The sequence below is a fragment of the Trachypithecus francoisi genome, unplaced genomic scaffold, assembly GCF_009764315.1.
Source record: "Trachypithecus francoisi isolate TF-2019V2 unplaced genomic scaffold, Tfra_2.0 Lachesis_group1, whole genome shotgun sequence".
NCBI lineage: Eukaryota > Metazoa > Chordata > Mammalia > Primates > Cercopithecidae > Trachypithecus > Trachypithecus francoisi.
In genome coordinates, this window is record NW_022681454.1 from 138973761 (window position 1) to 138987800 (window position 14040).

At 34.3% G+C, this 14040-nt stretch overlaps 1 protein-coding gene across 6 annotated transcripts in view; it reads right to left on the bottom strand.

Moving 5' to 3' along the window:
- INPP4B (inositol polyphosphate-4-phosphatase type II B) overlaps positions 1–14040 on the bottom strand; it is an 865488-nt gene that overhangs the window by 129476 nt on the left and 721972 nt on the right. For all 6 annotated transcript variants that reach the window (XM_033215351.1, XM_033215352.1, XM_033215348.1 and 3 more), the window contains one exon: positions 1706–1909. In XM_033215351.1, the coding sequence (XP_033071242.1) occupies positions 1706–1909 (204 nt within the window). The remainder of the gene's footprint in view (positions 1–1705; positions 1910–14040) is intronic.

Genomic DNA, 14040 nt, shown 5'->3' on the forward strand with positions numbered 1-14040 from the left:
TGTCACTAGACTCTGAGCTGCAAGAAGTAAGGGTCTAACATTACTTGCCCTCCCACTTGAAATACTTACTAAATAAAAGGTTTCGAAAATTATCTAAAGAAAAGGAAACAAGGAAGGAAGGAGGGAGACTATTTTCAACAGGAGGAGGAGGGTCAAGGTGAGGAGGAGGGTTTGTAAAACATACTGAGTTACAATGAGGGCGAAAAATTCCAAAATTCTCACTTCATTTAATATCAAATGGCAATTATCTGTCAAAAGGTTAACACTGGATGTTTATTAAAATATATCTTCCTTTCTGTATACACTTGAACTCTTCAAAATTCACAGTCCATATTGTATGACGTATCTAATTCCCCCACTTATCTCAAGTGATAGTATTAATCTTCACAACAAGATTATATACTTTATATTACTTAAGAAACATATAACAATAATACTAAAGTAATATAATACATTTGCCTGGGCCTTTCCAGGAAATGGAACATCATAACGTGGGTAAATCATTGATTTCATGACCACTCTAAGAGCTAACAGAACATGTGCTGTTATTTTGATTTTACAGTCGAGAAAATTGAACTTCAGAGAGGTTAAGAAGTGTGTACACTTGGAACTGTGAAAAAAAATTGAAGAAGGTGAAGGTAAAAGGGAGAAAGAAATATTTGCTCTTTGAAAATGCTTCATTGGGAGAAATGCAATTTTAATCACCAACAACAAACGCTGACTCAGCATTTACCTCTTGGAGTCCAGCTCTGTCCTTTTTGTGATAGAAATTTTACCAAAAGAAAAAGCAGGCATCACCTCACAGCCTTTCAGATAACATTTTTTTTTTTTGAGAGGCCTATGCCTTTTAAGTAATTTACTCCCCAAACATTCTTAAAGTATAGAGTGGCAATAAGTAATTGTTAACTAAAAACTTAACATCTAATAGAGCTAATACACTATTTTTTTGTTAAATATATGATACAGTAATAGATTTCCCTTTGTGTGTGTGTGTGTGTAATATGCATATACTTTGGAGAACTATTGAATAATTTATATGTGTCGATTCAGTAATAATACCCCGTTCCCCTGCCACGGTGAACCTTCACGTTTCTCCCGTCGTATTCGGCCCAACTAGAATTTCTCTCACCATATTTATTTCCTTTGTTTATTCATCTTTCCTAGCTATTTTTTCATATCCTTTTATGGGGCCATTCTTCTGTAAATTTTAGAGCACCTAGAGCAGCATCTTACATTATAGAATCTTGAGCGAGAGATATTTGCGAGATATCTATGTCTACAGTCATTTAAATGTGAATACTTTTAAAAAGTACTTCCAGAATCAAAACACTGGATTGCAATAATGAAAATACTTGTTGCATCCAAGTAGTAGGAACATGGAGGATTTGTTAATCTTTTTCTAAAAAATACCTTTCATGTTTTATACAGCTTGGCAATAAATAAGGAAACATAGAGTCTTGTAACTGTGGCATCTTTGATGACAGATTCTCACTTATATATATAATTCATTGGCTAGCAAATAAATTTTATCAGGATTTCAACTTCCAAAAACAATTGCCCCCAAGGAAAAATGTGACCTATTTATCCACAATCTGTGTTATAACTTTTTTCCATTTTTAAAAATGAAAAGCAGAGCTATCTGATCATTCCTACCTCATTTCTCATTGCTAAACATAGAGAGGCAAGCGATATACAAGAGACTTACCCACTCTTCCTCATCGTAGTCTGAATGATGTGGTATGGAGTCCTGCCGTCTCATCAGTGGGGGCTGCTCTTGGGGACTGCTCTCCTCTGCGCTGCTCTTAGGAGATGGGGGTTTCTTAAGAACGCCGCCTGGCCTTGCAGTGTAGAGTGCTAAAAGAGCACTCCTGACAAGCTGATCCTTGAAGGCATGTACAAAAAGCTCTGTCTGGAAAGAAATTGACAAGGATTAGAAACACCTTGGTAGGCATCTCAGCATAGAGCTGTGAAAAGGTCAATTGCAGATTTGTTGGCACTTAAGTGGTGTGTATGGTGGAAAAAGTACAGACACCAAAGAGAGAAAATGATTCATACCAATCAATGGAAAATAGTTTGGTTTTGGAATGCTGCCAAGGCCCTTAGTCCTCCTGTTTTAAACTTAATGTTGAGGTTTTAAATGTACTATAAACACCATCTGTCTCCTCAACCTTCTCCATTTTAGTTTCACAAATCCTGTCTTTGGAGATGAATTTCACTGGGGATAATCATTTGAACAACATCTACCTGCGGCAGCCTTCAAGTCATTCCAAACACTCCTGAAAAGAAAATGTAAACAGGCTATGTATATCTTATTAAAACCGCAATTACTTTTGCATCAGTCTAATATATTTTAAACAGTTAAAGACTAAAGAAAGACATACATCCTTAAAGGAGATTATTTTTTAGTATCATAAAAAGATCTCAACAATAGTAGAAATGGCATAGGCAGACTTCTTCATGAAAACATCGGGCCTGTATTCCTTATTACCACCTCCTAAACGTTCTTTTCCACTAAATTGTTTCAGTAATGCTTAATGTTAACGAGGTTACTGTGAAACTTGGCTTGTAGATTTTACAAGCTGGTGGCAAATACCTAGTAAGTACTGTAGCAATGAAGGTTTCCCAACAATAAAGAACTTTACAGCTGTACTTTGCAATTTCCTGATGAAATGTTTAACAGTTGCACCCTGTAATAGACTGAAGGGTGCAGTAATGAGTACACTTAGCATGCATGTGGCCTAACAATCTGTTCAAAGAGTAGAGATGTAAGTCAAGTAATGGCCCATATTGTTAACATATTGATCCTCTGTAATCTCTTAGGAAGGGACCCTTTAACTCATAGCATTATATTGAATCATAATTGATATTGCCCCCATTTAAGGAGACAGTCTTGATAATGCTGGCTTCACCAGTAATATAACTCGACAGCATTATTTCTCGGTGCACTCTCAATATGCAGTCAACAGTTCCAAGCCTATCTAGTAGTCACTAAATTATCTCTAAATCTTCTTGTTTTGAGCATCAGCAACTAAAGAAAACCCGTTAAGTCCCATGCAAAACAAGTGTCCAATAAGACTTTGTTATATATGCATAGTTACTTATTTGCCATACATCATAAAATTCTAGACGTGAAAGGGATCTTAAAGTTGACCTCTTCATTAACGAAGATGAGAAAACTAACAAAGAACTGTGGTGATACATTTTAGGGAGTACCGCGTATTGGCAGCACAAATGGAATAGGAATCAGCAACTTTCTCCCTTATTCCACACTACTCACCACCTGCCATAAAACTAGATGTTTCTATCCTTCTTCCTCTTCTTCCCTAACTCCTACTTTCCAAGTGTTTTGAACATCTACCAGTTCTCATAATTAAATGTGCCTATAATGCCTGTGTAACTACTTTACTGCTAAATTTTGTTGAATATTTTAAACACCCTGTTATTAGTCACATTAAAGCAACTTTGCAGGTGAGAAAACAAAACACGAAAAACATAATTTATAAGAATAAGAGATTGAAAAATATTTCAGAATAAATAAGAAAAACAAAATAAAAAGCAGTTTATACTGGATAGGCACAAAAAGAAGTGTTCACTGGTGTTCACAATGAAGTATTAAAATGAGAATGAAAGATATAAAAAAAACTGATGGAAAAATTGGCTAGACAGTACTCAAACAAGTCAGTGTAGTCATAGCAAAATGAGGAAACATGTTATTTACATAATTTTTTATATAGCATGGATGTGCTTATCAGTGTGACTTTAAATATTAAAAACGTGAATTTACTCCCATTCAGCTTAACTAAACAATTTCTCTGTTGATGGTTTCAATAAATTCTTTTGATTTATTTTTAGAGCCAAACAACTTGCCTTCTTTGAATCCCTGCTACTACATTTCAAGTCTCCACAATACTCATATAATTGCCATGTAGCTAAATATTCATTCATACTCAATGAAATCTTCTCTAGCACTTGTAATCACCATCATTTTCTTTCCATCACATGCACATGCAGAGATTCCACTTCATTTATTCAAATCTCATTTGAGTTGATTTACCACCAAAGGCCAGGGAGATCATGCAGGAGGGTCTTGCAGTTTTAAAACCCAGAATTTTTTTTGGATAACTGAATATAAGGCTTACAATCTTAAACATAATAATAGCTAATCTTTCACTTGGTGTCTGTACTGACAAAATTTATCTGACTTCTTGGAAACTCTCTGTATCACCGGTATTCTGTGTATAGAATCACATTTTTTAGAAAATACCCTAATGTCCCATTGTTATATCCATGTAACCCAAAAAAAATTTTAATTTTTTTCACCAGCACTACTCAGTGATGTAGACCATTGTAGACCACTGATGTTTTGCAGTCAAAGAAATCAGCTTGAAAAGATTAATGTAGTCATGAAATCCCAACACAGCTGTATACAGTAGTCCCTCTTTGTCTGTGGTTTTGCTTTCTCATGGTTTAGTTACCTGTGGTCAACCTTGGTCTGAAAATATTAAGTGAAAAAAAAAAAAAAAGAAAAAAGAAAAAATTAAATAGAAAATTCCAGAAATAAATAATTCATAAATTTTAAGTTGTGCAGCTGTTCTGAGTTGAGTGATGAAATTTTGTGCTGTCCTGCCTCAGATTGCCTGGGATATAAATCGCCTAGTGTATCCATGCTATATATATTACTAGCCCGTTAGTCACTTAGGTGCCATCTGGGTCACCAGATCAACTGTCACATTATTGTAGCGCTTGTGTTCAAGTAGCCTTGACGTAGAAGACTGACACTACATCATTTCCCCCACTTTATCTCATCACGTAGACATCGTACCATCTAATATCATCACAAGAAGACACGTTGAATACAGTACAAGAAGAGATTTTGAGAGAAACCACATTTACATAACTTTCACTATAGTATATTGTTATAATTGTTTTGATTATTAGTTCATGTTAGTCTTTTACTGTGCCTAATTTTAAATTAAACTTCATCATAGCTATGCGCATGTAGGAAAAAACAGTATAAACAGGGCTTGATATTATCAGGATTTCAGGCATCCGCTGAGCATCCACTTGGAACATATCCCCGTGGATAAGGGGGAACTATTGTATTGCTGTTCATGCAACTGGGACAATACTAGAAAAGCTGAAGTCATGGAAAGGATGTGACCATATCACCGAGTTGCCTATTGACTTCTGAAAAACCTTTTTCTTTTCTCATGTAGCTTTAACTACATTAAATCAAAAAAGAAATGCTATCTAAATGTCATCGTAAGAGTAGGCCAAACAATTTATTTAAAATATCAGCTTAATAATAGTGTGTAAAAAGAATAAACTCTGAATGTAAGGCAGATCTATTTTATTTTTTCATATCAGAAAATGAAAGAGAAATGTTACCTTAAAAAAATGAAATGTTTTCTAGCCTTCTGACATTTTTTCCAATTCATATCCCCATACAACTATTCTTCAAAGCAACACACAGAATTATCTGCAAGTATAAAACTACTAAAAAGTACTTCTCCTGAGGATGAGTGAGGATAATTTCTAGTTTCCTGAATATTAATGGCAGAGAAATAGTTAGGACATGTTCATTTAAAACCACTCTTTTTCACTAGAGATCTCAACAAATTAAGTAAAGTTCTATTCTACTTAGAAATCTCCTTATTTTTGCTGAAAAAAATTTAAGGCAATGCCTCATTCCATCCATAATACAGAAGCAGCCAATGGCATATGCAAGTGATTATTTTAGTAATCATCTATGCAGCAAGAAAGAATCCTATTTATTTTGATATTTGATATTTTGAAATTACTTGATATAGGAATAGTGCTATACTCTATCATTAGTGCACTGATGTATATTCAATATTCCCTAAAGGAAAGCTAGACTAAAAGCTAGGAGGATACTTAACATCTGGGCAGCTCATATATATATTATCAGTTTGCCCTTGGAAAAATCACATAACCATTTTTCCTAGTTTGCACAAAATTACAGTGCCTACCTGTGAAACTCTTATGAGAGTTCATTGCACACCCTCAAGTGCACTCTTTGATGGTCTTCTTTTTATTTATTATTGTATTTTATTTTTATTTTTAATTTTTATTGTAGAGACAGGGTCTCACTATGTTGCCCAGGCAGGTCTCAAACTCCTGGCCTTAAGTGATCTTCCTGTCTCACCTTCCCAAACTGCTAGGATTAAAAATGTGAGCTACCGTGCCTATCCTAATGCTTCTCTTTCTTGATTGACCTTTTCAACTTCTTTTCTTGACTCATCATTCTCTGTTCACTCAAAATGTGGTAAGTCAGCCCACAAGGGAACTTAAATCACTTTCTCAAAAGCACTTTTTTCATTGGTGAGGTAATCCATTTTACCATAGCTTCACCTGTCATCCTTACACCAAGGTCTAATAAATCCATCTCTACTCACCTCCTGAACCAGCTCTATCAACTGTTTCCACTGAAAAGCCCTTAAAGTCCAGAAATGCCAGGCTGAACTCAAGATTATGTTGTTGTTCTTTTATTTTCAGTAATTTTGTTCTTTCAAGATTTTCCATTTGAGCAGTATCATTAGTATTCAACAACTCAGAGTCCAAACCTCTGAATTATCCTCACTAATGCCTATTTTCTGGATTAGTCAGCAATTTATTCTACTTATACCTTTACAATAATTTCAAAACTTGATCCTTACTTTACATTTCCACAGCTAGTCCCAGTTAAGATCCTTTCTACATTCCATAGGGATACTTTCCACAGTCTCTTTATTGGTTGGTTCACTTTAACTTGTCTTTCCTTTATGATGTTATCAAAGGCCACCAATGTTAAAATATACACTCCTGAGTTCCAACCTTGAACTACAATACAAATACAAATATAAACGAGAATTTGTATTTTTAGCAAAGTCCCCCAGAAGCATTACTTTTATTTTGTGATGCCCAGTAATATTCAATAATTCAAATCCAGTATCTTAACTCAGCCTCTGTATTGTTATAAGGATAACCTTCACAAAACATGTATCTAACCCTTCCTCATTCAACAGCCTTCTCAGTGCCAACAGAATAACATTTCTCTCGAACCAATAAGTAGGTGTCAGATGACCAAATTATATGGTGTTTTTTAAGCTACGAAACATTGCTGAAACATTCACACTTCCAAAGTGTGCAAATAATTGTATACATAGCAGTGATGCATGAAAGTTGCAGGTCCATATCCTCCTCTACTCTTTTTATCCTCAGCCTTTTAGATTTTAGTTGCTCTGGTAGGTGGCTAAGGGCATCTCATGATAGTCTGAATTTGCATTTTTCTAATGGTAAATGGTGCTAGGCAACATTGCATGTGTTTATTTACCATTCATAAGTCTTCTTTGGTGAAGTATATTTTTAATTCTTTTGCCCATTTTTAATTGAGCTGTTTGTTATATTATTAAGTTCTAAGAATGCTTTATATATTCTGATACAAATCCTTTAACATATGCATATTTTATAAATATTTTCTCCCAATTTGTGACTTCTTATAGAAGTTTGCCTGCTTTTATTCTTTTACATTGTACATTAAGGTTTAAGATCTATTTTGAGTTAAATTTTATATACGTATGAGGTAAAGTTAATTGTTTTTTTTTTTTTGCACATGGATATCCAATTGGTTTTGCAAAATATGTTGAAAAGATACTGTTTACCTCTGGCTAGCCATATGCAGAAAATTGAAACTGGGCACCTTCCTTACACCTTTTACAAAAACTAACTCAAGATAGATTAAATATTTAAATGTAAAAACCAAAACTATAAAAACCCTAAAAGAACATCTAGGCAATAGCATTCAGGACATAGGCATGGGCAAATATTTTATGATGAAATCACCAAAAGCAATTGCAACAAAAGCAGAAACTAACAAATGGGATCTAATTATGCTGAAGAGCTTCTACACAACAAAAGAAACTGTCAATAGAGTAAACAGATCACCTACAGAGTGGGGAAAAAAATTTGCAATCTATCCATCTGACAAAGGCTTAATATCCAGAATCTACAATGAACTTTTATAAACAAACAACCACATTAAAAGTGGGCAAAGTACATGAACAGACTCTTCTCAAAAGAGACATTTATGTGGCCAATAAACATACATTAAAAAAAAGCTCAACATCACTGATCATTAGAGAAACACAAGTCAAAACCACAATGAGATACTGTCTTATGCCAGTCAGAATGGCGATTATTAAAAAGTTGAGAAACAACAGATGCAAGTAAGGCTGTGGAGAAATAGGAACACTTTTATACTGTTGGTGGGAATGTAAATTAGTTCAACCATTGTGGAAGACAGTAGTGTGGCAATTACTCAAAGACCTAAAACCAGAAATATCATCTGATCCAGCAATCTAATTACTTGGTATCTAGCCAAAGGAATATAAATCATTTTATAATAAAGATACATGTACGTGTATGTTCATTGCACAACTATTCACAATAGCAAAGACATGGAATCAACCCAAATGCCCATCAATGATAGACTGGATAAAGAAAATGTAGTACATATACACCATGGAATACTATACAGTTATAAAAAGGAACAAAATCATGTCCTTTACAGGGACAAGGACGGAGCTGGAAGCCATTATCCTCAGCAAACACACACAGGAACAGAAAACCAAATGCTACATGTTCTCACTTATAAATGGGAGTTGAACAATGAGAACACATGGACACAGGGAGGGGAACAACACACACTGGGGCCTTTGGGAGGATGGTATGGTAGGGAGGGAGAGCATCAGGATAAATAGCTAATGCATGCAGTGCTTCATACCTAGGTGATGGGTTGGTCTTTGCTACACTAGTATGTTACAAAGGACATAATACATTGGTACTATTTTTGTTTGGAAGAGTAAATATGTTTGAGAAACATGTTTGAATTAAATAAAAAAATCTATTCACGTATTTACCATTTCTGGCATTGCCTATTCTTTTGTGTACATTCAAATTTCTCTTGGTATCATTTCTTTATTCTTGAAGACTTTCCTTTATGATTTGTTGTAGTAGAAATCTGTTACAAAATTTCTCAGCTTTTGTTTGCCTGAAATGGTCTTCATTTCACCTTTATTTCTGAGAGTTAGCAGGATTTTTTTTTTTTTTTTTTTTTTTTTCCAGTAGCTTGAGGATGTGACTTTATTTTCTTCTGGCTTGTATAAAGCCTAATAAGAAGTCTGCTATCATTCTTGGTGAATGTCAGCGAAACATGTGCCCTTTTTTCTTTTATTTCTTGGTTGTTTTCACAATGTTCTATCACTGTTTTTCAGTAACTTGATTATGATGTACCTGAGTTTATTTTTCTATATGTATTCTGTGTGGAGTATGTTGAGCTTCTTGGGTCTGTAGTTTCATTAAATGTTGAAAAAATTTGACCGTGTTTTCTGCCAATATCTTTATGCTTCCCTCTCCCCCTTTTTTGTCATTTCTGTTTATATGCCTTGATTTTTCTTCTGGTCATGGATCATATTTTCCTGCTTCATTGCATGTTTAGTATGTGCTTATTGGATGGCAGGCATTTTGACTTTACATTCTTGGTTGTCAGATTGTATTGCATTCCTTTAAATAATGTTGGATTTTCTATGGCAAAGTAAAATTACTCGGAATCAGTGGAATCCTTTCAAGCCTTGTTTTCAAACCTTGTTATGGTAGACTAAGAGCAGCCTCTAATCTAAGACTAATTTAGTCCCACTACTAGGGCCACATACTTCTGAGGACTTTAGTCAATTCCCGGCGTATTGAAAGGTCTTATCACTTTACTGGTGGAAAGATAAACTATTACCGGGCCTGTGTGACCATGAGGAATTGCTTTACAAGCTTATTCCTAATATTTATTTCTGTGGACATGGGTAGTTTATTCTCATGCATGCATAGATTGGTACTCATAAAGAGTTAAAGGCACTCATTTACAGATCTCCAGGGTTCCTTCTGTGTGAAGTTCCTTACTCTCTAGTACTCTGCTTTGTGAATTCTGGCAATCTTGGCCTCCCAAACTCTAATCTCTGTCTCTTCACCTTGAGAAGAGAGTGTTTAGGTTCCTTTTTGCTACAGCCTAGAAACTGCCCGAGGAAGAAATCTAGATAGCTATAAGAATCACATAATTTGTTACCTATTTTCCAGTGCTAAAAACCATTATGTCTACATTTTGTCCACTTTCTTGTTGTTTAAGGTGGGAGGGTCCATGTTACTCCATCATAAACAGCAGAAATTCTGATTCCATAAATTTTATATGTAGTCTCATTGTCAATATTATCTTACATTCTTATCTTTGTTTTTATCGTACAATTTTCTAATAACAAATTTTGTTTATTGCACACTATCACTTATTTCACCAATTAAATAATTACCATTTAAAGGCAATTATGAAAAACAGAAACATAAGTTCTATCCTGAAATTTCATTTTTACCTAAACTATTTATTCTCAAGTTTTCTTAGACTCCGAATACATACATTCGCCAACCTTAAAAAAACAAACAAAATTTCTACTCATTAAGTTCTTTCCCACAGTTTGGGACTGGGATAGACCTAGGAGTGGTTATAGTGAATAAACAATGAAAAAGTTATTCTCAGTCTTAAATAATCAGCATAACGTTCTTCTCTCTATTACGTGTATCTTCAACTTCTTAGCACACTAGCTGCCTGGCATTGCTGTTACAGAAAACAACATTTCTTGAAAAAATCCTGATTGTATATGTTTCAGAATACAATAGTTTTTATTTTCCTTTGAATATAATAGAATGTTTTGGTATAATATATTGAGCTTGAAAGAATAGTAGGCATTATAAGCTATGAGAATTTCTCAAATATGCTGTGAGTATAGCCTCTAACATTTGCAATAAAGGCCATTATTTAACTATTTAACAAATGCAATATTGCAAAACACCCCCATTCTTTTAAATTCTTAGGTTTTAAGAGTTTATTAAGAGCCATATCTATGTAGTATCAAGTACAATACCACACATAATTAAGTGCTCAATAGTGCTTTTTGATGAGCAGGATAATAATGACTTTCTAAAAAAGGTCTATCAATCTCAATGGAATAGAGAAAGTGATGGGTGTTTGAACGCTAATATCACACAGATTTCTGAGCTACGAGAGACACCTGAACACTGTCCACCTTCAGGACTTTAAAAATATTATTTATTTTAGTTTGAATTTATTTTATCTCTTGTTTTTCCTTCATAGAATTGCATACTTTTAGTCTGAGAAAAAAGGAAAGGCATGTTTATCTCACTCTATTATTAACCGTTCATACTGTGTGTTAAAATTTTGGTCTATCTTTTGCCTTTTTTTGTTGGAATTATTCAGATAAACTCAGTTTGCCTTTTGTTAGATTCTTACACCATAAGATTATACTATTTCTTTAATATTTTCATGAACTAATATGCAATAACCAAACCCAGTTATCCATAAGAAAGCATACCAAGAATGTTAAAATTATAATACAATTTAACTGAGTTTGTGCATATTGGAACATGAAACATTAAATGTATTCATTTTTGTGAAATTGTAGTAGTACTCCTTCCCTGCTCCCACATTTGTTTCCTTAGTCCTATGTACAAGCATCCATATAGCAATCTGAAGATACAGCATACTGGTCAAGCTCACAGAATCTGGAGCCAAAAACACAAGGTGTGTGATTGTGAGTAAATTTAATACTTCTCTGCCTCAGTTTCCTCAACTGTGTAAATTAAGGCTACTCACAACACTTACTTCATAGAATTAGGAAGACTAAATGTTAAAATAATATTATCCACCACATGGAACTCTGAAAATTGAAGAGTTTATAAGACTATCTCAGAGTTATTAAGCCACCAATAAATGCTAGCTATTACTGTCACTTCATCATCATAACCACTACTATCAAGAGTCTTGGAGTTCCTGGGAAGAACAGGCCTGTGTTTTATTCCATTTTTCTACCTTTTGTGTTGAGCACAGTGACTGGAAAAGAATATGAATTCAGGAATTGTTTTTAGTTTATAAATTGTGTGTGTTTGTCTCTACCAACAGTGTTTAGATGGATGGAATTTTGGCTGGGGAGCCCTATCCATGTGCCTTGGTTCTCAGTAGCAGTAGAGATGATGTAAATTACCTTTGGATCTACACATATTGCCTACTCAAAGACTCCTGGAATATGACCTCTCAGCAAGTTGAATTTTTCTGTTGCCACTTGCTTTTCCCCCAGACTATGAGTATATGTTTAATTGATAATGATTTAATGGCTATTGTCTTCAGAATGGCTTACCTACGAGGAGAGACGCCATCTCATTACAAAATAGAATACCTCCTTCTTCACTGCCCTGGGCTGCCCTTAGCCTTCCCCAGGTGCCCCAAGTCTACAACAGTAAACTCTTCCACGTTCAGGTGCTCAAAGGCTATGAAACCTTTACATTTCCCTGATAAGCATGAATATAGATAACTCCTTACTGTCTTGAATATGCTATATGGATAAGTCCCCAAGAAAACAACTCTAGGTACCTATTTTCCAAACATACCAGTTCAGAATCAGTAAAGGAAACCAGGGACTATCCATGAAGTAAACAGTTTTATTTTATAACCCATAGTATACAACAAGCCCAAAACTTAAAAACAGAACTTTTAAAGCTTACATCCTGCTAATATTAAATTATATTTAAATTTAGAATACCACTAAAACAATCTCTCTTTCATACCTGAATTCATGGATCATACTTTGTTTTAAACCATGAGCTACTAAGAGTTTTCATAGACTATACAAAACTGTGAACTTAGATAATTCTCTGAAATTCCAGGCATGAATTCTTAAAAGAATGCATGGCTTGCAAACTTAACTTAAAAAAAAGATCCTCCTAGTTTAAAGGACTGAGAGATTTATTAGTTGACTAAACTTGTCTACTCAGTAGAAAAGAGAAAACATAGGGGAAAAAGTTGGAGCAATGCTGGATTCAAGGAGAAGAGAATGCCCAACCTAACCTCCCCCACCACCAAAATCACTGCAGCAAGTTGTAAATGATGTATGAAATGACAAATCCCTGCCCAGTGCACAAGAAGAATATAAATACTGCTCTGTAATCACTGCAGTGGTGTGCTACTCGCTAAAATTTCCAGCTTAGGTGAACCCAGGAAAACCTCACCTCATCTGTAAATCCAAAAAAACAAATGGACCAAAATGAGATTATATTATTGTACTGTATGCAACAACCTCCTCTTTTTTCTCTTTCCCTAGCCATAAAAAACATACTTATTGAATATCTAGAATACTTAGGTGTTACTAAGGCATTTGCCTAAGAAAAATTTTTTAAAAAACCTTTAAATAAGGAAATGTCAAAATCCATATATTAGATGGAGGACACTAGAAAGAACTTCCATTCTGGAGTCATCCAGACCCAGGTTTGAACCCGAGTTTTGTTTGAATCCTGTATTTGACTCTAGCTGCATGACTTTTCACATTTTTAAAATTTATCTGAGCTTTAGCATTTTTCTGTGTTAAATGAAAATAATACGTTCTCCATAATTCTGATGATTAAATAAATGACATAAAGTGTGAAGCCCATTGTCCTATTTGACACAGAGTAAGTACTTGCAAAACTTGGGTCAATATTTTCCTCCCTTTTCATACAGAGGCATGTGTTCTGGCATGGAAGGAACGCTGCAATTTGAACTGGAAGTTCTGAGTTTGGTTTTTCACTTTTTAATTTATTAGACAATTCACTTGAACTTTCTGAATAGATATTAACTATTTTTTTCATGAAAATAGGTATGTTTTCTCCCATGAGAATAACATATAAAAATGTATAAACTGAAATGTTAAATAAGTATAAGATATTATTATAAATTAACATACCTGAATAAAAAGTATGGACATACATAAGATCCAGGTTTCTATGAATTTGTTCTTCAGAGAGATGAAAAACTATGCTTTTGTCTTATTCTACAATTATGAGAATTTTCTTCGGTCAGTTTCTTCAAGGGCATATTTACTAGAAGTGTCTCGTAAAAAAAATTACATGATCTCCTTAAAATGCAGAGGTGAAGGATGCACACATTGGAAGTGGACT